At 42.5% G+C, this 24,805-nt stretch overlaps 1 protein-coding gene and 13 non-coding genes across 14 annotated transcripts; 9 read left to right on the top strand and 5 right to left on the bottom strand.

Moving 5' to 3' along the window:
* The first annotated feature begins 292 nt into the window (after positions 1 to 292).
* Positions 293 to 364, top strand: trnap-agg. The gene has a single exon. It is a non-coding gene; the product is annotated as a tRNA-Pro (tRNA).
* Positions 365 to 1,737: 1,373 nt separating this feature from the next.
* Positions 1,738 to 1,809, bottom strand: trnap-cgg. The gene has a single exon. It is a non-coding gene; the product is annotated as a tRNA-Pro (tRNA).
* A 153-nt stretch (positions 1,810 to 1,962) lies between these two features.
* On the top strand, positions 1,963 to 2,034 carry trnap-ugg. Its single transcript has one exon. It is a non-coding gene; the product is annotated as a tRNA-Pro (tRNA).
* An 894-nt stretch (positions 2,035 to 2,928) lies between these two features.
* On the top strand, positions 2,929 to 3,000 carry trnap-agg. Its single transcript has one exon. It is a non-coding gene; the product is annotated as a tRNA-Pro (tRNA).
* Positions 3,001 to 4,375: 1,375 nt separating this feature from the next.
* trnap-cgg lies at positions 4,376 to 4,448 on the bottom strand. Its single transcript has one exon. It is a non-coding gene; the product is annotated as a tRNA-Pro (tRNA).
* A 153-nt stretch (positions 4,449 to 4,601) lies between these two features.
* Positions 4,602 to 4,673, top strand: trnap-ugg. The gene has a single exon. It is a non-coding gene; the product is annotated as a tRNA-Pro (tRNA).
* A 901-nt stretch (positions 4,674 to 5,574) lies between these two features.
* On the top strand, positions 5,575 to 5,646 carry trnap-agg. Its single transcript has one exon. It is a non-coding gene; the product is annotated as a tRNA-Pro (tRNA).
* Positions 5,647 to 7,019: 1,373 nt separating this feature from the next.
* Positions 7,020 to 7,091, bottom strand: trnap-cgg. Its single transcript has one exon. It is a non-coding gene; the product is annotated as a tRNA-Pro (tRNA).
* A 153-nt stretch (positions 7,092 to 7,244) lies between these two features.
* trnap-ugg lies at positions 7,245 to 7,316 on the top strand. Its single transcript has one exon. It is a non-coding gene; the product is annotated as a tRNA-Pro (tRNA).
* An 894-nt stretch (positions 7,317 to 8,210) lies between these two features.
* trnap-agg lies at positions 8,211 to 8,282 on the top strand. The gene has a single exon. It is a non-coding gene; the product is annotated as a tRNA-Pro (tRNA).
* Positions 8,283 to 9,655: 1,373 nt separating this feature from the next.
* Positions 9,656 to 9,727, bottom strand: trnap-cgg. The gene has a single exon. It is a non-coding gene; the product is annotated as a tRNA-Pro (tRNA).
* A 153-nt stretch (positions 9,728 to 9,880) lies between these two features.
* On the top strand, positions 9,881 to 9,952 carry trnap-ugg. The gene has a single exon. It is a non-coding gene; the product is annotated as a tRNA-Pro (tRNA).
* An 894-nt stretch (positions 9,953 to 10,846) lies between these two features.
* trnap-agg lies at positions 10,847 to 10,918 on the top strand. The gene has a single exon. It is a non-coding gene; the product is annotated as a tRNA-Pro (tRNA).
* An 11,109-nt stretch (positions 10,919 to 22,027) lies between these two features.
* Positions 22,028 to 24,762, bottom strand: LOC118793037 (ubiquitin carboxyl-terminal hydrolase 37-like). Its single transcript, XM_036550984.1, has 8 exons — positions 24,605 to 24,762; positions 24,158 to 24,278; positions 23,921 to 24,066; positions 23,624 to 23,723; positions 23,362 to 23,441; positions 23,055 to 23,207; positions 22,800 to 22,888; positions 22,028 to 22,164 (listed from the first exon to the last, which is right to left on the bottom strand). Exons 1-8 carry the CDS (start codon positions 24,760 to 24,762, stop codon positions 22,028 to 22,030), a joined length of 984 nt encoding a protein of 327 aa, XP_036406877.1.
* Between the last annotated feature and the right edge of the window lie 43 nt (positions 24,763 to 24,805).

The raw sequence follows: 24,805 nt of genomic DNA, 5'->3' as shown, positions 1-24,805 counted from the left end.
ACTGGTACCAATAGAGTAGAATATGAAAAGGCTGCAGGGAGCACACTGAAAATGAAATTGACTCCATGAACAAATGCTGAGAAAGGAGAAAGAAAATACTACACATACTGCAGCCTGTATCTATTTAGTGTAAGAAACATTCTTGACAAGGCAAATGGTAAAACACCACTAGATGGCAGTGAAAAGCTGGGATCTTGAGCAGGACGTACATCCAGGAATACACATCAGTATGCGCATTCCCTATACTACGTGGCACATTCCTGGGAAAACGTTTCCTTTTCCTTCTGTAACAGGCTCGTTGGTCTAGGGGTATGATTCTCGCTTAGGGTGCGAGAGGTCCCGGGTTCAAATCCCGGACGAGCCCTGTTTTTCAACATTACAATCACAATAACGCTTACTTTATCCTACAGCTGCAACTTGTAGCTCCTCCACATGATGCACTTGCATTGCACACATCCATATCAACACTTTTAATCATTCAGGAATGCACATTACATTGCCTCACCTCATCACTAAAAACCTAACCATCTTTTATGTCAACATGCAACAAAAGACACCATTCTTATGGATAACTACATTAAAAGCCACGTGGTCCTTATACCACCACTCACACATTCCAAATGCATAATAGTGCTAAATGTAATCATACTAGTAACACTAGCAATCATAAACATTTATGCAGCGTACAATCACATAAAGGCCACTCCCTCTCTCTTTCCTCCTTGTCCTGCGAGTTCCCTCCACCCTCTACCCTATCTCAGTGGTATGAAAAGCTGAGCATTTGTGGTAACAGACTTCTAAGGTGTGATTTTCACCATTTCATCAGATCTACTTAGTACAGAGGGGCCAGAGCTGAATGTGAGAGAGACACACAGAAACACACAATCCAGTGAGTTTAGTCATGAAAGACACGCTGACAATTGACACGCCGCTCAACAAGCAACCCATTAGGACACAGAGTTACCAGTAGCCTGGACAGCAGTACACCTTTTGGTGGGCACAAACTCACTCTGAATATTCTTTGCCAACACATCTTGGGCAGGAGTGACAGACAGGCGGTGCTGCATGCTGGGAAAATTCAACAAAACTGGAAGAGAGCAGGATGTACCTTGGTAGCTTGAACTATGAAAATGCAAATGACATTGTTTGACAGTGTTATTTATTTGACTTCACTGTAGTTGTACAAAGCAGCCAACGTGAATCCACAAGCTGAGTCGCAGCCAGCCTCACTCTGTATGTGAAAATGCCTGGAGAGGTTGCAACAAATTTAGCTAGTCAGGGTTTCAAGGGAGATCAATTCTTCAAGGGACACCTTGCATGAAGGTGGGTGCGGCAGAGGAAGGCAAAGGACATTCCCAGCCCTCTGCTGGAAGACAGGGCAGGCTGCTGAGGTTGATCCTGATGAGCAACAGATCTGACAAGCACAGGAAGGACAGGAGTGGCCTTCATGTGATTACAGGATGCACAAATTTTTATGAGCATGATTACATCGAGCACTATTACGCACTTGGTATGTGCTGGTGTTGCTATGAGGAATAATGTATTTATTGAGAAGAATGCTGTCTTCTGTTGCATATTGAAACAAACTGTGGGAAGGTTTTTAGTCAGCAGGTGAGACAACATCATATGCATTGTTGAAATTGACCACATCTGCGCATGCAACTGCATCATGTGGAGGTGCCAGAAGTTGCAGTCGCAGCACAAAGTTGTTTTAGTGTCTTTTAATGTTGAAAGGGAGGGCTCGTCCGGGATTTGAACCCGGGACCTCTCGCACCCGAAGCGAGAATCATACCCCTAGACCAACGAGCCTGATGCAGTGGAGAGTGAAAAGTAAAAAACGCCACTAGATGGCGGTCAGTTGCTAGGATGTTGAGCAGGACACACACAAGACACAGGAATACACATCAGTATATCAATTCCCTACAGCACGTGGCACTTTCCTGGGAAAGCTTTTCTGTAAGGGGCTCGTTGGTCTAGGGGTATGATTCTCGCTTTGGGTGCGAGAGGTCCCGGGTTCAAATCCCGGACGAGCCCTGCTTTTCAACATTACAATCACAAGATCAGCTCTATAACGCTCTTTCTGCTGAAGCTGCAGCTTGTTGCTCCCCCATATCATTCAGTTGCTTTGCACGCAGATATATGGACAATTTCAGCAATACAACAATGCGTATAACGTCGCCTCATCTGTTGAGTAACAACCTAACCCTTTGAGTATGCAACAACAAACAGCATGCTTGGAAATGAATACGTTCAAAACCACATAGTCCACACCACCACTTGCACATATCAAATGCATAATAATGCTGCACGTAATCATACAAACAGCCCTAATAATCGTACAGATTTGTGTAGCACACAATCACACAGAGGCCACTCCTTCCATTCTCCTTGTGCTGCCAGATCTCTGCCGGCCATTAGGACAAGACCTCAGGAGCCCACTTTGTCGGCTCCTCATGAAAGAACTGGTTTAATAAATTAATCACTGAATGAAGGCGGAATATTTACCAGTGCTGTCCAAACTGCAATATTCTTGTAAACTAATTTTATTCTTAAAACACAATATGCAGTAGAATACAATTTCCTTTGTGGTTAACTCACAGTAGTTTCCCACCGTTTCGACAGCTCGATCAGGAAGAACTGGTACCAATAGAGTAGAATATGAAAAGGCTGCAGGGAGCACACTGAAAATGAAATTGACTCCATGAACAAATGCTGAGAAAGGAGAAAGAAAATACTACACATACTGCAGCCTGTATCTATTTAGTGTAAGAAACATTCTTGACAAGGCAAATGGTAAAACACCACTAGATGGCAGTGAAAAGCTGGGATCTTGAGCAGGACGTACATCCAGGAATACACATCAGTATGCGCATTCCCTATACTACGTGGCACATTCCTGGGAAAACGTTTCCTTTTCCTTCTGTAACAGGCTCGTTGGTCTAGGGGTATGATTCTCGCTTAGGGTGCGAGAGGTCCCGGGTTCAAATCCCGGACGAGCCCTGTTTTTCAACATTACAATCACAATAACGCTTACTTTATCCTACAACTGCAACTTGTAGCTCCTCCACATGATGCACTTGCATTGCACACATCCAGTATCAACACTTTTAATCATTCAGGAATGCACATTACATTGCCTCACCTCATCACTAAAAACCTAACCATCTTTTATGTCAACATGCAACAAAAGACACCATTCTTATGGATAACTACATTAAAAGCCACGTGGTCCTTATACCACCACTCACACATTCCAAATGCATAATAGTGCTAAATGTAATCATGCTAGTAACACTAGCAATCATAAACATTTATGCAGCGTACAATCACATAAAGGCCACTCCCTCTCTCTGTCCTCCTTGTGCTGCGAGTTCCCTCCACCCTCTACCCTATCTCAGTGGTATGAAAAGCTGAGCATTTGTGGTAACAGACTTCTAAGGTGTGATTTTCACCATTTCATCAGATCTACTTAGTACAGAGGGGACCAGAGCTGAATGTGAGAGAGACACACAGAAACACACAATCCAGTGAGTTTAGTCATGAAAGACACGCTGACAATTGACACGCCGCTCAACAAGCAACCCATTAGGACACAGAGTTACCAGTAGCCTGGACAGCAGTACACCTTTTGGTGGGCACAAACTCACTCTGAATATTCTTTGCCAACACATCTTGGGCAGGAGTGACAGACAGGCGGTGCTGCATGCTGGGAAAATTCAACAAAACTGGAAGAGAGCAGGATGTACCTTGGTAGCTTGAACTATGAAAATGCAAATGACATTGTTTGACAGTGTTATTTATTTGACTTCACTGTAGTTGTACAAAGCAGCCAACGTGAATCCACAAGCTGAGTCGCAGCCAGCCTCACTCTGTATGTGAAAATGCCTGGAGAGGTGGCAACAAATTTAGCTAGTCAGGGTTTCAAGGGAGATCAATTCTTCAAGGGACACCTTGCATGAAGGTGGGTGCGGCAGAGGAAGGCAAAGGACATTCCCAGCCCTCTGCTGGAAGACAGGGCAGGCTGCTGAGGTTGATCCTGATGAGCAACAGATCTGACAAGCACAGGAAGGACAGGAGTGGCCTTCATGTGATTACAGGATGCACAAATTTTTATGAGCATGATTACATCGAGCACTATTACGCACTTGGTATGTGCTGGTGTTGCTATGAGGAATAATGTATTTATTGAGAAGAATGCTGTCTTCTGTTGCATATTGAAACAAACTGTGGGAAGGTTTTTAGTCAGCAGGTGAGACAACATCATATGCATTGTTGAAATTGACCACATCTGCGCATGCAACTGCATCATGTGGAGGTGCCAGAAGTTGCAGTCGCAGCACAAAGTTGTTTTAGTGTCTTTTAATGTTGAAAGGGAGGGCTCGTCCGGGATTTGAACCCAGGACCTCTCGCACCCGAAGCTGAGAATCATACCCCTAGACCAACGAGCCTGATGCAGTGGAGAGTGAAAAGTAAAAAACGCCACTAGATGGCGGTCAGTTGCTAGGATGTTGAGCAGGACACACACAAGACACAGGAATACACATCAGTATATCAATTCCCTACAGCAGGGGCCACATTCCTGGGAAAGCTTTTCTGTAAGGGGCTCGTTGGTCTAGGGGTATGATTCTCGCTTTGGGTGCGAGAGGTCCCGGGTTCAAATCCCGGACGAGCCCTGCTTTTCAACATTACAATCACAAGATCAGCTCTATAACACTCTTTCTGCTGAAGCTGCAGCTTGTTGCTCCCCCATATCATTCAGTTGCTTTGCACGCAGATATATGGACAATTTCAGCAATACAACAATGCGTATAACGTCGCCTCATCTGTTGAGTAACAACCTAACCCTTTGAGTATGCAACAACAAACAGCATGCTTGGAAATGAATACGTTCAAAACCACATAGTCCACACCACCACTTGCACATATCAAATGCATAATAATGCTGCACGTAATCATACAAACAGCCCTAATAATCGTACAGATTTGTGTAGCACACAATCACATAGAGGCCACTCCTTCCATTCTCCTTGTGCTGCCAGATCTCTGCCGGCCATTAGGACAAGACCTCAGGAGCCCACTTTGTCGGCTCCTCATGAAAGAACTGAGAACTGGTGTAATAAATTAATCACTGAATGAAGGCGGAATATTTACCAGTGCTGTCCAAACTGCAACATTCTTGTAAACTAATTTTATTCTTAAAACACAATATGCAGTAGAATACAATTTCCTTTGTGGTTAACTCACAGTAGTTTCCCACCGTTTCGACAGCTCGATCAGGAAGAACTGGTACCAATAGAGTAGAATATGAAAAGGCTGCAGGGAGCACACTGAAAATGAAATTGACTCCATGAACAAATGCTGAGAAAGGAGAAAGAAAATACTACACATACTGCAGCCTGTATCTATTTAGTGTAAGAAACATTCTTGACAAGGCAAATGGTAAAACACCACTAGATGGCAGTGAAAAGCTGGGATCTTGAGCAGGACGTACATCCAGGAATACACATCAGTATGCGCATTCCCTATACTACGTGGCACATTCCTGGGAAAACGTTTCCTTTTCCTTCTGTAACAGGCTCGTTGGTCTAGGGGTATGATTCTCGCTTAGGGTGCGAGAGGTCCCGGGTTCAAATCCCGGACGAGCCCTGTTTTTCAACATTACAATCACAATAACGCTTACTTTATCCTACAGCTGCAACTTGTAGCTCCTCCACATGATGCACTTGCATTGCACACATCCATATCAACACTTTTAATCATTCAGGAATGCACATTACATTGCCTCACCTCATCACTAAAAACCTAACCATCTTTTATGTCAACATGCAACAAAAGACACCATTCTTATGGATAACTACATTAAAAGCCACGTGGTCCTTATACCACCACTCACACACTCCAAATGCATAATGGTGCTAAATGTAATCATACTAGTAACACTAGCAATCATAAACATTTATGCAGCGTACAATCACATAAAGGCCACTCCCTCTCTCTGTCCTCCTTGTGCTGCGAGTTCCCTCCACCCTCTACACTATCTCAGTGGTATGAAAGGCTGAGCATTTGTGGTAACAGACTTCTAAGGTGTGATTTTCACCATTTCATCAGATCTGCTTAGTACAGAGGGGCCAGAGCTGAATGTGAGAGAGACACACAGAAACACACAATCCAGTGAGTTTAGTCATGAAAGACACGCTGACAATTGACACGCCGCTCAACAAGCAACCCATTAGGACACAGAGTTACCAGTAGCCTGGACAGCAGTACACCTTTTGGTGGGCACAAACTCACTCTGAATATTCTTTGCCAACACATCTTGGGCAGAGGTGACAGACAGGCGGTGCTGCATGCTGGGAAAATTCAACAAAACTGGAAGAGAGCAGGATGTACCTTGGTAGCTTGAACTATGAAAATGCAAATGACATTGTTTGACAGCGTTATTTATTTGACTTCACTGTAGTTGTACAAAGCAGCCAACGTGAATCCACAAGCTGAGTCGCAGCCAGCCTCACTCTGTATGTGAAAATGCCTGGAGAGGTGGCAACAAATTTAGCTAGTCAGGGTTTCAAGGGAGATCAATTCTTCAAGGGACACCTTGCATGAAGGTGGGTGCGGCAGAGGAAGGCAAAGGACATTCCCAGCCCTCTGCTGGAAGACAGGGCAGGCTGCTGAGGTTGATCCTGATGAGCAACAGATCTGACAAGCACAGGAAGGACAGGAGTGGCCTTCATGTGATTACAGGATGCACAAATTTTTATGAGCATGATTACATCGAGCACTATTACGCACTTGGTATGTGCTGGTGTTGCTATGAGGAATAATGTATTTATTGAGAAGAATGCTGTCTTCTGTTGCATATTGAAACAAACTGTGGGAAGGTTTTTAGTCAGCAGGTGAGACAACATCATATGCATTGTTGAAATTGACCACATCTGCGCATGCAACTGCATCATGTGGAGGTGCCAGAAGTTGCAGTCGCAGCACAAAGTTGTTTTAGTGTCTTTTAATGTTGAAAGGGAGGGCTCGTCCGGGATTTGAACCCAGGACCTCTCGCACCCGAAGCGAGAATCATACCCCTAGACCAACGAGCCTGATGCAGTGGAGAGTGAAAAGTAAAAAACGCCACTAGATGGCGGTCAGTTGCTAGGATGTTGAGCAGGACACACACAAGACACAGGAATACACATCAGTATATCAATTCCCTACAGCACGTGGCACATTCCTGGGAAAGCTTTTCTGTAAGGGGCTCGTTGGTCTAGGGGTATGATTCTCGCTTTGGGTGCGAGAGGTCCCGGGTTCAAATCCCGGACGAGCCCTGCTTTTCAACATTACAATCACAAGATCAGCTCTATAACGCTCTTTCTGCTGAAGCTGCAGCTTGTTGCTCCCCCATATCATTCAGTTGCTTTGCACGCAGATATATGGACAATTTCAGCAATACAACAATGCGTATAACGTCGCCTCATCTGTTGAGTAACAACCTAACCCTTTGAGTATGCAACAACAAACAGCATGCTTGGAAATGAATACGTTCAAAACCACATAGTCCACACCACCACTTGCACATATCAAATGCATAATAATGCTGCACGTAATCATACAAACAGCCCTAATAATCGTACAGATTTGTGTAGCACACAATCACACAGAGGCCACTCCTTCCATTCTCCTTGTGCTGCCAGATCTCTGCCGGCCATTAGGACAAGACCTCAGGAGCCCACTTTGTCGGCTCCTCATGAAAGAACTGGTTTAATAAATTAATCACTGAATGAAGGCGGAATATTTACCAGTGCTGTCCAAACTGCAATATTCTTGTAAACTAATTTTATTCTTAAAACACAATATGCAGTAGAATACAATTTCCTTTGTGGTTAACTCACAGTAGTTTCCCACCGTTTCGACAGCTCGATCAGGAAGAACTGGTACCAATAGAGTAGAATATGAAAAGGCTGCAGGGAGCACACTGAAAATGAAATTGACTCCATGAACAAATGCTGAGAAAGGAGAAAGAAAATACTACACATACTGCAGCCTGTATCTATTTAGTGTAAGAAACATTCTTGACAAGGCAAATGGTAAAACACCACTAGATGGCAGTGAAAAGCTGGGATCTTGAGCAGGACGTACATCCAGGAATACACATCAGTATGCGCATTCCCTATACTACGTGGCACATTCCTGGGAAAACGTTTCCTTTTCCTTCTGTAACAGGCTCGTTGGTCTAGGGGTATGATTCTCGCTTAGGGTGCGAGAGGTCCCGGGTTCAAATCCCGGACGAGCCCTGTTTTTCAACATTACAATCACAATAACGCTTACTTTATCCTACAACTGCAACTTGTAGCTCCTCCACATGATGCACTTGCATTGCACACATCCGTATCAACACTTTTAATCATTCAGGAATGCACATTACATTGCCTCACCTCATCACTAAAAACCTAACCATCTTTTATGTCAACATGCAACAAAAGACACCATTCTTATGGATAACTACATTAAAAGCCACGTGGTCCTTATACCACCACTCACACATTCCAAATGCATAATAGTGCTAAATGTAATCATGCTAGTAACACTAGCAATCATAAACATTTATGCAGCGTACAATCACATAAAGGCCACTCCCTCTCTCTGTCCTCCTTGTGCTGCGAGTTCCCTCCACCCTCTACCCTATCTCAGTGGTATGAAAAGCTGAGCATTTGTGGTAACAGACTTCTAAGGTGTGATTTTCACCATTTCATCAGATCTACTTAGTACAGAGGGACCAGAGCTGAATGTGAGAGAGACACACAGAAACACACAATCCAGTGAGTTTAGTAATGAAAGACACGCTGACAATTGACACGCCGCTCAACAAGCAACCCATTAGGACACAGAGTTACCAGTAGCCTGGACAGCAGTACACCTTTTGGTGGGCACAAACTCACTCTGAATATTCTTTGCCAACACATCTTGGGCAGGAGTGACAGACAGGCGGTGCTGCATGCTGGGAAAATTCAACAAAACTGGAAGAGAGCAGGATGTACCTTGGTAGCTTGAACTATGAAAATGCAAATGACATTGTTTGACAGTGTTATTTATTTGACTTCACTGTAGTTGTACAAAGCAGCCAACGTGAATCCACAAGCTGAGTCGCAGCCAGCCTCACTCTGTATGTGAAAATGCCTGGAGAGGTGGCAACAAATTTAGCTAGTCAGGGTTTCAAGGGAGATCAATTCTTCAAGGGACACCTTGCATGAAGGTGGGTGCGGCAGAGGAAGGCAAAGGACATTCCCAGCCCTCTGCTGGAAGACAGGGCAGGCTGCTGAGGTTGATCCTGATGAGCAACAGATCTGACAAGCACAGGAAGGACAGGAGTGGCCTTCATGTGATTACAGGATGCACAAATTTTTATGAGCATGATTACATCGAGCACTATTACGCACTTGGTATGTGCTGGTGTTGCTATGAGGAATAATGTATTTATTGAGAAGAATGCTGTCTTCTGTTGCATATTGAAACAAACTGTGGGAAGGTTTTTAGTCAGCAGGTGAGACAACATCATATGCATTGTTGAAATTGACCACATCTGCGCATGCAACTGCATCATGTGGAGGTGCCAGAAGTTGCAGTCGCATCACAAAGTTGTTTTAGTGTCTTTTAATGTTGAAAGGGAGGGCTCGTCCGGGATTTGAACCCAGGACCTCTCGCACCCGAAGCGAGAATCATACCCCTAGACCAACGAGCCTGATGCAGTGGAGAGTGAAAAGTAAAAAACGCCACTAGATGGCGGTCAGTTGCTAGGATGTTGAGCAGGACACACACAAGACACAGGAATACACATCAGTATATCAATTCCCTACAGCAGGGGCCACATTCCTGGGAAAGCTTTTCTGTAAGGGGCTCGTTGGTCTAGGGGTATGATTCTCGCTTTGGGTGCGAGAGGTCCCGGGTTCAAATCCCGGACGAGCCCTGCTTTTCAACATTACAATCACAAGATCAGCTCTATAACACTCTTTCTGCTGAAGCTGCAGCTTGTTGCTCCCCCATATCATTCAGTTGCTTTGCACGCAGATATATGGACAATTTCAGCAATACAACAATGCGTATAACGTCGCCTCATCTGTTGAGTAACAACCTAACCCTTTGAGTATGCAACAACAAACAGCATGCTTGGAAATGAATACGTTCAAAACCACATAGTCCACACCACCACTTGCACATATCAAATGCATAATAATGCTGCACGTAATCATACAAACAGCCCTAATAATCGTACAGATTTGTGTAGCACACAATCACATAGAGGCCACTCCTTCCATTCTCCTTGTGCTGCCAGATCTCTGCCGGCCATTAGGACAAGACCTCAGGAGCCCACTTTGTCGGCTCCTCATGAAAGAACTGGTTTAATAAATTAATCACTGAATGAAGGCGGAATATTTACCAGTGCTGTCCAAACTGCAATATTCTTGTAAACTAATTTTATTCTTAAAACACAATATGCAGTAGAATACAATTTCCTTTGTGGTTAACTCACAGTAGTTTCCCACCGTTTCAACAGCTCGATCAGGAAGAACTGGTACCAATAGAGTAGAATATGAAAAGGCTGCAGGGAGCACACTGAAAATGAAATTGACTCCATGAACAAATGCTGAGAAAGGAGAAAGAAAATACTACACATACTGCAGCCTGTATCTATTTAGTGTAAGAAACATTCTTGACAAGGCAAATGGTAAAACACCACTAGATGGCAGTGAAAAGCTGGGATCTTGAGCAGGACGTACATCCAGGAATACACATCAGTATGCGCATTCCCTATACTACGTGGCACATTCCTGGGAAAACGTTTCCTTTTCCTTCTGTAACAGGCTCGTTGGTCTAGGGGTATGATTCTCGCTTAGGGTGCGAGAGGTCCCGGGTTCAAATCCCGGACGAGCCCTGTTTTTCAACATTACAATCACAATAACGCTTACTTTATCCTACAACTGCAACTTGTAGCTCCTCCACATGATGCACTTGCATTGCACACATCCATATCAACGCTTTTAATCATTCAGGAATGCACATTACATTGCCTCACCTCATCACTAAAAACCTAACCATCTTTTATGTCAACATGCAACAAAAGACACCATTCTTATGGATAACTACATTAAAAGCCACGTGGTCCTTATACCACCACTCACACATTCCAAATGCATAATAGTGCTAAATGTAATCATGCTAGTAACACTAGCAATCATAAACATTTATGCAGCGTACAATCACATAAAGGCCACTCCCTCTCTCTGTCCTCCTTGTGCTGCGAGTTCCCTCCACCCTCTACACTATCTCAGTGGTATGAAAAGCTGAGCATTTGTGGTAACAGACTTCTAAGGTGTGATTTTCACCATTTCATCAGATCTACTTAGTACAGAGGGACCAGAGCTGAATGTGAGAGAGACACACAGAAACACACAATCCAGTGAGTTTAGTAATGAAAGACACGCTGACAATTGACACGCCGCTCAACAAGCAACCCATTAGGACACAGAGTTACCAGTAGCCTGGACAGCAGTACACCTTTTGGTGGGCACAAACTCACTCTGAATATTCTTTGCCAACACATCTTGGGCAGAGGTGACAGACAGGCGGTGCTGCATGCTGGGAAAATTCAACAAAACTGGAAGAGAGCAGGATGTACCTTGGTAGCTTGAACTATGAAAATGCAAATGACATTGTTTGACAGTGTTATTTATTTGACTTCACTGTAGTTGTACAAAGCAGCCAACGTGAATCCACAAGCTGAGTCGCAGCCAGCCTCACTCTGTATGTGAAAATGCCTGGAGAGGTGGCAACAAATTTAGCTAGTCAGGGTTTCAAGGGAGATCAATTCTTCAAGGGACACCTTGCATGAAGGTGGGTGTGGCAGAGGAAGGCAAAGGACATTCCCAGCCCTCTGCTGGAAGACAGGGCAGGCTGCTGAGGTTGATCCTGATGAGCAACAGATCTGGCAAGCACAGGAAGGACAGGAGTGGCCTTCATGTGATTACAGGATGCACAAATTTTTATGAGCATGATTACATCTAGCACTATTACGCACTTGGTATGTGCTGGTGCTGCTATGAGGAATATGTGGTTTTAATGTATTTATTGAGAAGAATGCTGTCTTCTGTTGCATATTGAAACAAACTGTGGGAAGGTTTTTAGTCAGCAGGTGAGACAACATCGTATGCATTGTTGAAATTGACCATATCTGTGCATTTCCACCAACCTGGACCTTTTCATCCTTAATTTTAAAAAGTAAGAAAAATCATGTCTGGGAAAAATGTGACACAACATTTATGTATCTGCCACATTCATGAAAACTGGAGAATGAATGAATGTCTCTCAAGGTACCTGGTAACGTGTGGAGAGATCAGTCCAAATCTTCTCCTTTATATTTCTTGTGAACGCCGAGTCCTCAGCCTGGACTGCAAAGTGGCCCTCCAGCTTTTTTAAAATTGGAAGAATTTGGCCACATGTAGGACTGGAAACACAGAGGGTCAACCTGTAGAGTACACACATTAACTGCATGAACTCCTCTGCCTTTCTGAAGTCCTCCATTTGCAATTTGTCCACCAGTCTACAACAGCAAATAATTGTATTCCATAAGCAAAGTAACACATGAAGTCCTCCTCTTGCAGACTATTATCCATCAAGTTTTAAAATTAGACATATTTTAGTAGTCACAGAATCCATCACTTACTTTTCCTTCTCAGTTTGTTTTTTCATCCTTGGGTCCATTATTGCTGCTTGAATGGCGGGGAATTGTTCAAAGAACCTCTCTATCATCAGATAGGGAGAATTCCACCGTGTCTTCACATCAACAATCAGTGAGTGCTGGGGGAGATCTGAAAAACAAATTAAAATGCACATCTTTGTAAGCACATCACATGTAACAATGAACATTATATGATCATTATTCATCACTTTGTTTTAAATTATGCTGCCCAATGCCCATAATTTGTTTCTTACATCACAATATATTAATTTAAATTTACTGTAGAATCTAATGAAAATAGCAATTCATGTATATGTTACGCATATGGAGTGTGAGATGACTCCACAGGTGACATATTTTTAATAGGTGGATTCTGAAAGAATGAATGAGCAAATATTTGTGGGTCGGCTGATTTTTTACTTCAGTTCATGTCAACTGCCAACTGAAGAACACAGCGCGTTCCCACAGTTTAAATACACACAGGTGGTCTCGTGCGTTCTACACTCAAATAGAACAGTTAAAATACAGTACAGGAAAAAAAAATGAAATGGGGTGGTGTCTAAAGACATTCAAGATTACTTGTATACCTGCAGGACCACACACGTATGGCTTATGTTTATTAAACATATTAAATATTACATGACATTAAATATCCTGTATTTGATGTCATGTAATGAGTTGCTGCTTCTCCTTGAGAATGACTTTTGCCATGTGGGACCTCTTCATCCACACAACTACGCTGCGTACTCTCGCAGCCCAATTGCAATCGGTGCTGCATTTGTGAATCTTCTGCGCTGCAAGGTTTAATGTGTGCGCGAAGCAGCTGATCTTGACAGCCTGCAGCTTCTTCATAGCCACATCCATATTCGCTGCATTTTCCACTGTTGCTGCCACAACCTTCTCTCTAACACCGAATTCCTGCAGTATACCTTCAACTTCCTCAGCCACAGCTTCACCTGTCTGTGCTTCATATACTGCCTTAGTTTTAAGTACTTTCCCTACGATCGTGCCCTGCCTGGCGTAATGCAGTGTGACTGTTAGGTAATGGTCCTGGGCCAGGCTTGTCCTTCCATCTGCTGTGATGGGTGCCTTTGCAACCTCCTTGACCACAGACAGCAAGTTGTCTTTTTCAACTTGGTACCAGGCAGGGATCAAGCAGTTGGTAAGGTAGTCACTTGATGGGGGCTTATACCTGGGGTGTAATGCCTTCAACATCTCCCTACAGATTATTTAGGTAAATGAAATACTGTAGTGATTACAAAAGAATCAATCAAGAATGTAACTTGAAACTCTAATGTTATATTAGCCACCAGAAAAAACACATGCTATACTTTTAAAAACACTCTATATATAACATACAAATATTACTTTAAATGGGCTCATAATAGGCAACACCCTAAAACATCGTATAGACTAGAACCATTTCTTAGCCAAAAGCTTTAACTGGGCAGCAAGCTCTTGATGATCATGGAATGTTCCACGATCCCGCCAAAAAGTGTGTATTCGGTTTTAGACCTCTCTCAACTGTCTTCCTATACTCCTCTAGTGCTCCTCCCATCCTCTCCTCTATCCACTGATTATATTTCCTTCCTTGACTGATGTCCTTTTCCTTTCTTTTCTGCTCCTTTCTTCCCATCCTCTCTCCTCTCTGCTCATTTGTTCTTGCCAATAAATAGGCTAGTTTAAAATTACCTGCACATCTGTCACTTACAGATCTAAACACATTCTCACCTCCTTCTTGTAAGTGTTTGTGTTCATGGATGAGTGTACCCTATGTGTATGTGTGTGTTTGTATGTATGTATGTGTGAGTGAGTGAATTTGTGTATGAGTGCACGCATGTGTGTGTGCGTGTGTGAGTGAGTACATTTTTGTATGAGTGCATGCATTTGTGTGTGTATGTGTGAGTGGGTGAAATTGTGTATGAGTGCAAGCGTGAATGTGATTTTGTGAATTTGTGTATATTGAATGTGATTGAATTTGTGTATAAGTGCATGTCTGTGTACACACACATATTGTTTATACAATATAAATATGACATATCAAGCCCTGAATCCTTAGTCTTCAAATAATATTTGCATAGTTTTAATGAGAAGAACCATCAAAATATCAGCTGAAAGTCAGTTCAGAAGGTGGCCCATTCTAGCTGAAATTAATGGCTCTTTTTTTCTATCACGTTCAGCTAAAATGGGCCAGCAACTAAAAATGATTTTCCATTTAAAAAATATGTTGTTTAGCAAATCACCATATTTTTCTGATAGAGGCTATCAAGTTACTGATCATGAAGCATTATTTCTTGATGTACACTTGTTTGTTATTAATATATCAACCTTATTATTGAAATGCTACAGTTAGCATGTCAAGACACGCACCGTGTGGTTTTTTCACCAGTCCCTACCAGGTACTGCCCCGCCCACTGTAGCAACCTTAGACCAATCAAATAAGTTGCTACATGTCAAGTGTCGTTGTGACAACAGTTTGATAATTATTAGCTGTGATTGGTTGTTACATCTTGGAGCACTAGGACCCTCCAACCTTATCTGGCCCATTTTACCTGATGGCCCAATTTACCTGACTTCACCCTATTTGTACAATTTTCAATTTAAGACATAAGACTGTTAACAGTTAAAGGCATTCTTCCATAATTTGGTCATTTATGATAACATTATTACAAAGTTGTAATATCCACAGATAAATGCAACAAATTAAGCTCTTGTTAGAGTCCCTATGGGTAAATGATTTTGAATGCATCTGACCAATGTTTTGGTGAAGGCTAATATCTACACCTATACTAGAAACCTGATTTTTAGAAGTAAATTACTCATTTTAATCTCTCGCATCACCTCACTAATTAGCCCCCAGTATAATTTAGACCAAACCGCCCCCCCAAATTTTTCTTTTGTTACCGTCTCATATTATCACATCTTCAAAGTTAGTTCAGGTCAGTGTTGGCAGGACAAATTGGGGTACCTTGAAATAAAATTGCGCTTTTCAGATTATGGGTTGCATTTTCTTGGGATGGTGGGGGTGTCAAGCATGTTTAAAAAGACACTGTGGCCACAGTAAGTGAAATGCATATTCGTGTATGTTATACAATTTTAAGAGTACATTTGCCGAAAGAAAATATTTGTCAACCAGAGGGTGGGGTAGAGAGAAGGGCCTGAACTGCATGGGGGTTGAGGGGATGAAGCGTTTGCTTCCTTCTCCGTTTCAAAATCTAAAAGAGTGTGAAATGCACAGCCTACATTTGTATCAGGTGGCTGTCACTGAGAGGAAAGATAATGCGAAGAGGGAGAGAGAGAGTAATATTTAACCAGTGTTACAGTGTCCAGAGGAAAGAAAGTTCAAGAAAGAGAGGATTTGATAAGCAAGCAAGCTGCCATGAAGACTTGAGAAAAGAGAGTGAAAGCAGAAGCAGAGAGGAACTATCTAGCTAACGTCCTAGCCAGTTATACGTAGTTTGTGCAGGATGCCAGACAAATGGGGGAAAATATAGCAGGAAATGCTGTTGTAAAGATTTGGAGAGAGAAAAGGGCACCATGGATTAAGCTTGTTCCAGGGAATTAAGGGTGTACTGCAGGGTTTACAAATCTGAACTGAGAGCTCACCACAGTGACCTTCTATTCTATACCCAGACAGAAAAATACAAGAGAAATGCTGCCCTCCTCTATGACTCAAGAATGCTACTTGACTCTACTATTGGGCTACTGACTGAAATTCACTGGATACTCATTGTTTATTAATGGAGATTTTGCATTATATTATTCCTTCATAAACTGTCAAACTAAGGAGTTCAGCTGATTGAGTTTAGGTTCCACAACAAAGGGACCAAACTTTCTATGTAATAATGGAGAATCCACCATCTGCTGATCTTCTGGTTCCTACTGATGCAGTGTCTTTGGTTTAACTACTCTCCGTTCCTGCACTGTCTCATACATTGTAGTGTAATTACAGCCAGAGCATTCTTAAGTGGTCAAACACCTTTATTAATTAAAAGATGGGCACTCACTCCATTAGTGTCACAGTATTAGAGACACCCTCAGCCATCAGCCTCCCATCCCAAAGTACCTGCTGAACATTACATTACCTTAAATTGTTATCATTTAGCAGCCACTCTCATCTAGATAGAGTGCCTTACAAGTTTATCCATTTATACAGCTGGATATTTCTGGATATTTGTCACCTGTAGGTCATGTTCTTCAGTTTGGTAGGCTTGCTATAAGGGCCAAAGTTCTGTAAATAAGCTAATGATCCAGACATTTGAAATGCATCCATGCCATTCCTTAGAGTGAATAGGCCCTTGTGTTTTTATTGTACCTACCTGAACACGGTTGTTTTCTACTCCATCTCTACAGTCCCTATTACATGGAAAGGCCATAAGAATGTCGATGTATAGCAAAGTATGCCATTTGAAAGGTAAGGAATGAACTTACCTACGAAAATCTACGAAAATATATCTTATGTATTACAAAATTACACTGCCACCTATACAATATATACAATATTTTTAGCAACACATGCATACATCTGCATATCTGAGTGGCTACAGTTTATTTTCTCATATGTTTAGCATGTTTTGCTCTTATCTGAAATGTATTCCTTACATTTTGGATTGTATGTTTCATCATACCGTACTTTTTCAGAAGGTGTCAGCAATTACATACTAACCATTAAACTGTGCCCTCAGATGTGTTTAGCCTTCTTACCTTTGTGTATTTATGTGACCATTTGTAACACAACTCTGACTTTGTTTGAGTCTCATATTAATACCGGTACAGCACAACCTGTAAAATACTAGCAGATATGTCTTTGTCATTACTGATGTATTTTATGTATGCTTTGCCAAATTGTGCTTACATAATTACTTTGTTCTGAAAACAACACTTACTCTACAACTCTTGAAATTTAGACACAGACACATTATTACAGCCAAGCATAACTAATATAACCAAGCTACATTCATACACTATACACTTGTGTACAAAGTCATACAGGTAAGATATTATTGAACTGAATAGCATTTAAAAGGCCACAGAATGAAACTTAACCATGACATGCGATTGCTATTTATTTTTGATCTGAGATTTTTGTATGCATATACAGAAAACAGAAACAGTGTCTTTGAAATTATTTGGACAGTGAATGACATGCATCTCATCTAAGTGAATTATGAAAATTTTCAGATTCAACTGCACATTTTAATTGTTTTTGGGCACAACAAGGACCATTTATGAAATGGATCTCCACTATTTAAGATACAGTCAAATGTATGATTCCATTATGTGTTTATGTCCTATAGGTTAACATTAGAACTGTTGGACTTGTGAGCCAAGAGGCCCGAGTCAACGTGTGGGGAACATGACACCAACGTGGACAAGCAGGCAGCAATGACAGTTACTGTATGTACAGCCCTGCTGGCACCAGGTGTGGTTCTGCGGGAAATAAAATCCTGGGCAAAGCATTTCCAAGGGAGTCATCTGAGGCCGTTTGACCAGTGTGCATGTGATACATCCAGCTGAACATTCTCCATGGGGGACTTTCGGGTTCCCATTTAATAATGTATGTATGTCAAATGATAGCCGTACGCCATGTTGCCAGCTCTTCATAGAAAATAGTCACCAAGCTTCTCTACAGAAACTGCATTTTTTAGAAGGATTTTGCCACAAATGGTACTTAATGTAACTCACAGGGAAAGTCAGCTTCTTTTCTGCATGATTATGACATGATGATCATTCGGCACTCTGGTCTTAAGAGTTATTACAGCTGTGTTCTTTCTTTGTTTTTCTCAGTACGAAAAGTAAATTCAGAAACATTGTGGCAACATTTCTGGGATGCAGTCTCTACATCTGCAGTCTCTAGCTGGCAACTCTGTCTCTACAGTTAAAGTGGTTTTCCAGAGGACAGACCTACATGCCCTTCATTGACCTGGTGACACAGGAAGACAAGGCTGCCACTTTCACAGCAGGGACAGCAGGTGAAGAGAAGGGACAGTGGGAATGGATATCCTCCCCAAGCATAGCTCTTTTACCACTTGAGGAGTTGCACTTGAGTCTTTGTTGCTGCCGTTAATTAAATTCTGCTGTCCATTCTGCTGTCCGGATGGCACTTCAGGTCAATCAAGTCCCACACCACCAGACGAACCAATAGCTTCTTCCCCGGGCCATACGGACTGGTAACAAACACTGACACCCCCCCCCAGCCCTCTACATCAATACAACTGTGCAATTCCACTGTGCACTTTAAGTAGTTTTTGAAAGGCCATATTATTGCACAAGTTTTTCTTTATATTGCTTTTTATTTACGATGTGTCTTCTTTTTAAATTTGTATTTTTTTGTATTTATTGTATTTTATTGTATATTTTGTATATTTTTTTCTATGTCGTGTGCCTTATTTGTATTGTGTTTATATAAATGTTCCACAGTGCGCTGTTGTTGCAGACCACCCACAATTTTGTTGTACCCCCACCGTGCAATGACAATAAAGTCTATTCTGATTCTGATTCTGATTCTGATTCTGTTAGGGTTGAAATCTATGCGTAATTGATATTCTTGAACTAAGCACAAGGGAGGCTATGCAGAATCTGTCTCAAATCCCTTTGATCTGCCTCATTTTATCATACCTCAACTAATGAATGGTTATGGACACATTTTAAGTGTCACAGTTTCTTGCAAAATTAGTAGTAATAGTTGTATTTGCTATTATGTAATAGAAAAACATTCATTTCTTACCAAACAGCTGCCAAAATATACTGATAAAATTTGATACTGCAAGCAGCTCAGGGCTGTACAGAATATTCTAAGATTATACTCTCTCACCATCTTGTGGCTGCAGACTAACTCTGTATACTTCAGGACTGGTGCTCCATGACATTTAGTTTCCAGTTTTCCTCTTTCTATTGCATTTAAATTACCATAATTATTATTTTATTTAAATCCATCAACATAAATTCCTAATTTAGCCTCATTTTTAAAGAATGTCTCAAAATAAAACAAAATTTAAAACTAATTTTGTTTGGAAGTCCTGAAAATAAAATATGGAAATGGAAAATGGAATGGAAAAGTCCCACTATGTTATTTCCTCAGTTCTACACAGCGAGACTAACAATCACAAGTGCATACCAACTTAGAGCTAATCGCAATGAGAAAGGGAGAGTATCAACACTGGAACCAGTCTTCACTGATCCTCAGATCTGTATGCATGCAATGCATGTACTGAATTCTGATCAATTTCTTATACCACAGCTTCCAATTAATGTCTCGGTTCTCTTAAGTCAGTTCCCAAAGTTTGTTGTCTGTCTTTCTCACGTGTATTCAGTACTCACTAATGGTATGTGCAAGTCAGTGCACTTGTGTCTTGTATTAGCACTTTAAAAATAATAAAAAAGTGGTATGATCTCAAACAAATACATTTACATACTGTTTTAATAGTCAAATTGATTTATTAATCAGTCAATGATAGATGAAATTTCAGATTTTATAGCACATTTTTTACAATTGAACTTTCACACAGTCAGTTTGCCAGAGGGAATCAAAAAACCAGAAAACCCAGAGATAATAGGGAAAAACTGGAAAATTATTCCCTGACCCCAGGAAAAGGCGGCCGAGAGACTCCTGGAAAACAGCGGTGAAAAACGCCAACAGTGAGATGGAAACTCATGGGGGACTCATCCATGTGAATGAAACATCCATGAGTTCATTGTTTAAGTCCAAACACTGTTTGGTGGCTGGAGGGATGGCTGTGCTGGACTCAGGCATCCAGCAGCATCCAGGGGAGGGACATCATGAGCTGGCTAATGCAGTCCAGGCGTCTGTCCATTCAGGCAGGATACATGCTGATTGGCAGGGGGCGGGGCTGCAGGAGCACTTGTTACTCAGATGGCATGGGAGACAAAGAGAGAGACAGACAGAGAGAGAGAAGAGAGACAAAAGTTAGAGGTTGTCATAAGAGGGCCTACCAATTTAGGCACAGTATGTACAAAAGCACATGAGCACAATATAAATCAATGGTCATGAAGGCTATCTGAGACATTTAGAGCAGGAACCTGCTACAAGCACCAGGACAATCCCACTAAAAATGAGCTGCCACTATTTCTCGGCACCAGAAATTTTCTATAGCCAAAAGCCAACCTCCATCTCAGAACCTAGTTTATCTATAAAGACATACTATGAACATAGGTTTTTAATCCTTACCAGTATTGAGTATCTCAGATGAAATTAGATTATTTTAGCTGTCGCCCCTGTCGTTAATAGGAAAATACTGGGGCTGACAACTGCCCCGTGGAATCAATCCTTTGGAGTCACTAAGTGACAGCCTAGGATAAGTGCCAAAATTTTATCGTGCTATAGAAGTTTTTGTGGCGCATGACTATCATTTCTGTTTTGTCTATAGCCAGAAGCAGGTTTGATGTCAGTTTTATATATAGAACTGGGCAGCGAACAGTGTCTGGAGCTACAGTACCCAGTTTCTGGCTGTATGCAGAACTTATTAACATGATCATGCTTAAATGCACTTGGATGGCAGTTATCTGAACCAGCCAATGAGTAATTTTCAAGTGGTCACTCAGCATTTCTGCGGTGCAAGTCAACACAGTGAAGGACACACAGTAATTATCTAAGAATTTATCTGAAAATGATCTAATTTCATATAAGCTGACCATAACTTTTATGAAGTCACTAATGCTGGTATAAAGTCCTGCGCATTATTTTGAACAATAGAGGGCCATCTTTTTTAACGTCTGCATTACCAGAATTACTGCTTCATTGATAACAATAGCTAAAATTTGTCCAGTGTGTTTCCACATATTACTGCATGTACCCAAATGCCAGTGTCCACGACTTAAAAAACACAGTCTCATTGCATAAAAGACACAGTCTAATAATTCACTAATGATTCACTGACGGTACAGTAGTTATTTATTTTAATTCTTTTGGTTATTTTACTAATTCTGAGCTGGGCTACTGTCACCATAAAAAAAACCCTGTTTGCCTGTTGTAGACTGAATACGTACCTCCACTTTGAAACATTACAACTGGTCCAAATGAATTTGTTATAAAAGATCAATGAACAAAGTTTATTCAAATCCAGCCATCCACCAGTCTGGAAAGCCAGGGTGTGTGTGTGTGGGGGGGGGTTGGGATGGGGATGCGGGGACCTCTCCGGAAGGATCATTCGTTGGTCTCTCTGGCTCAGTTCACCACCTCTGTTGTGCTGCAGTGTCACTGCAAAAGACACCGCCATAGTCATGCTCCCTGTGAAGCTCTACCAGGACAGAATTATACAGAGGCCAGCATTGCCAATGGGTCAGTTCCTACCTGTATACATAGAAGAGGAGGTAGGCACTCCTCTCCCTCAGCTGTAAAACGGAGTCCTGCGAGCTCCGTTGGACCACATGGTCATCAAAGGTGAGCCAGCTGTCACCATTGTGGCCATCACAGACGTAGTGACCTGCACGGTTACACACTTGTGAGTCCCTGTGATTTATTGTTTCCTTATTCATTTATTTTTTTACTCTTTATACTGAGAATCTGCATATTAGTGCACTTGTGTGTTTGTGTGGGTCTCTCTACGTGTCTGTACATGTCTTACCACAGGTTGTGCTCCGTCCAAGGTGGGACAGGATGCTCCTTAGTTTGTAGCAATGACCCTGGGGAGCAGATTAAAAACAAGTATAATCAGAAAGGGTACAGTCCCACCCAATATCATCCTGCAGAACCTGGAGCAAAAAGTCCTTTCCTCTCTCTCTCTCTCTCTTTCTCTTTCTCTCTCTCCCCTCTGTCTTTATCACTCTCCCTCTCGCTTTCCATCTCCTCACCTGATTGGCTCCTTTTCTCTCTCCCTGTCCCACCTGGCTCTGAGTCTCTGCTTCAGGGGAGACCACAAATATGATCAGACTCTCCTCACTATGACTGTAGGACTCACTTTACACTTTCTCACTGCTTACTTGTCACTTTGCAGTCATGGCTAAATATCACCTGCTTACTTCTCTTTATTGGCTCTGCTGTTTTGTCTCACTGGTTGCTGTCTTGTACATAATTTGTTTCTCACTTTACAGGTGTTAGAACTGAATACAGTGTCATTACCTGAAGAAGGGGAGGAGGCCTCCATGCTGAGCTTGATGGCCAGCTCAACCTGCTCCTCTTCACTCATTGTTTCTACGCCACTGCTTTGGCTGTGGAGAAAGAGTCAAAAAGTCACTGGTATGGTGGGGAAGAGATGGAGTTTTCCTCTATGAGCCAGTGAGTGGTACTATAAAGATGTGAACCTTTGTGAATGTGGGAACAGATACAGTCCATTACACTGGGTGTGTGTGCCTCAGTTTGTGAGCACAGGCTCACCTTCCTGTCCCGACTGGCTCCTGAGGTGTCTCTACTTTCGGAGCACAGTGCGGGTGCAGGGAGAGCTCCGGCGGGATGGCCACTTTACTCTCCAGCTTCTGGAGGGTCCAGCTGGAGGTCATGGTGAACCTCTTAAGCTGCAGGACAAGTACCCTGTGCAGAAACAGAAATGGGGATTTAACACTAATACCAAACAGGGCTCATTTCAGTCCACTTCCAACCATAACTGATGCTCTTATGCTCTCCTGTGGGTGTGAGGCTGGATCTGTTAGACATGCTGAAAGTGAGGGGATGAGGCGGTGCTTACCGAGGCAGGGACAGCAGCCTGGTCTGAACGGTGGCCTGCTGTCCAGGGCACTTCGGGCACCTACAGTCAACCTTGGTCACCTTTAGACAGAAATCACAGCACGGCATCAGCGCTTTGCTCAGAGGCAGTGGCCAAGATACACTGAACTGATGAGTACAATTACCACAAGTGCTCTGAGTTTGTGTGTGTGTGCGGTGTGTGTGTGTGTGTGTGTGTGTCTGTGTGTGTTTGTGTCTGTTCCTGGATGAGGGGTGGCACTGACCTTAAAATACTGTTTAAGGCTGTCCTGTAGGTTGCCTTGAGGAACCAGGTCTAGGGACAGATTGCTGTAAAATTCTGTCCCACAGACCTGTGCTCCACACCTTCCAGAGAGAGAAAACCACAGAGAAACATACGTTAACACACACAGAACAAACACTGTTTTACTTCACACAGTAATTTCTTACCTTCTTTTTTACTACTCTTTTTTCATAAACACTGCTTGTGGTAAATGTACACGGGTAGTTTCAACTGAAACGGCCCACAGCTAACAGGTAATACCGAAGTGAAGACCGCTTACCTGCAGCAGGTTCGTACTACCTGCACCCGGAAATCAAAATTTGATTCTACCGGGCAGGAGTACGAACCGAGGGCAAGTCTCCTCTTCAGGGACTCTGACTCCTCCTTGAGTTGAGACAGCAGGACACTCAGAAATTCATGTGCATCCTGCAGGTTGATGAAAAGAGATACCATGAGGCATGGAGCATGATTCAAAGGGCGTGCGTCAGTGCGTGTGCCAGAATGAGACATCTCCCACCTGCTGCTCATCCCCGCAGAAGTCCCTGTAGTTATCAGAGACAGTCTTTTTCAATGCCCTCACTAGCTTCACCTTTTCATCCATGTGGCCAGACCTGGCTAAGTGTAGATCTGAAAAGCACCTGCAGGGGGAGACAGAGAGGCAGCAGAGATCAGCTCTTCACTCACAAATACTGCACCTAAACAGTATTTTAGAGAACTGGCCCAGACAAGGCTGTGATGGTGTGCTTAGGTTTCCAGTACATTACTGGGATGTAATTCGCTACATACATTTTGGTAAGAGAAATGTTACAGACAGATGCAGAGTAGAAAAATACTATTATTTTCCATAGTTAACAGTTTTGAAGCCAAAGCCTGAGATGTTAGTTTGCAAGTTAATGTGAAAAAATAGCTAGTGGTATGAATATTCTGCACTGATACTTGTTGGACAGCACTGATATTGCCATACTTGGACAGATGTCCTCTCAGGTCTGGCCTACAGTCATCCCGCCTCCTGAGCTCGCCAACAAACTGCTGCAGCCCAAAAAGGCACTGCAGTGTGGCGTTCAAATAGCAGGAGTTGCCGATGTTTGGCAACCTATTGCAGAAAAGAAGACATGGACACATCTTTATTTTACAGTTTTTGGGTACTTCAGACTTCCATATTGGG

Source organism: Megalops cyprinoides, chromosome 18 (assembly GCF_013368585.1).
Source record: "Megalops cyprinoides isolate fMegCyp1 chromosome 18, fMegCyp1.pri, whole genome shotgun sequence".
Taxonomy (NCBI): Eukaryota; Metazoa; Chordata; class Actinopteri; order Elopiformes; family Megalopidae; genus Megalops; species Megalops cyprinoides.
This window is presented reverse-complemented; position numbering and strand designations above follow the sequence as displayed.

Excerpts from the sequence above, each read along its gene's own strand:
- LOC118793037 (XM_036550984.1), bottom strand. The coding sequence starts at position 24,762 with ATGTGTCCATGTCTTCTTTTCTGCAATAGGTTGCCAAACATCGGCAAC. Across the intron at positions 23,442-23,623 it reads GCCTTAAACAGTATTTTAAG|GTGACCAAGGTTGACTGTAG; the intron begins GTCAGTGCCACC and ends TTCTGTCTAAAG. Across the intron at positions 23,208-23,361 it reads AGGCTGCTGTCCCTGCCTCG|GGTACTTGTCCTGCAGCTTA; the intron begins GTAAGCACCGCC and ends GTTTCTGCACAG.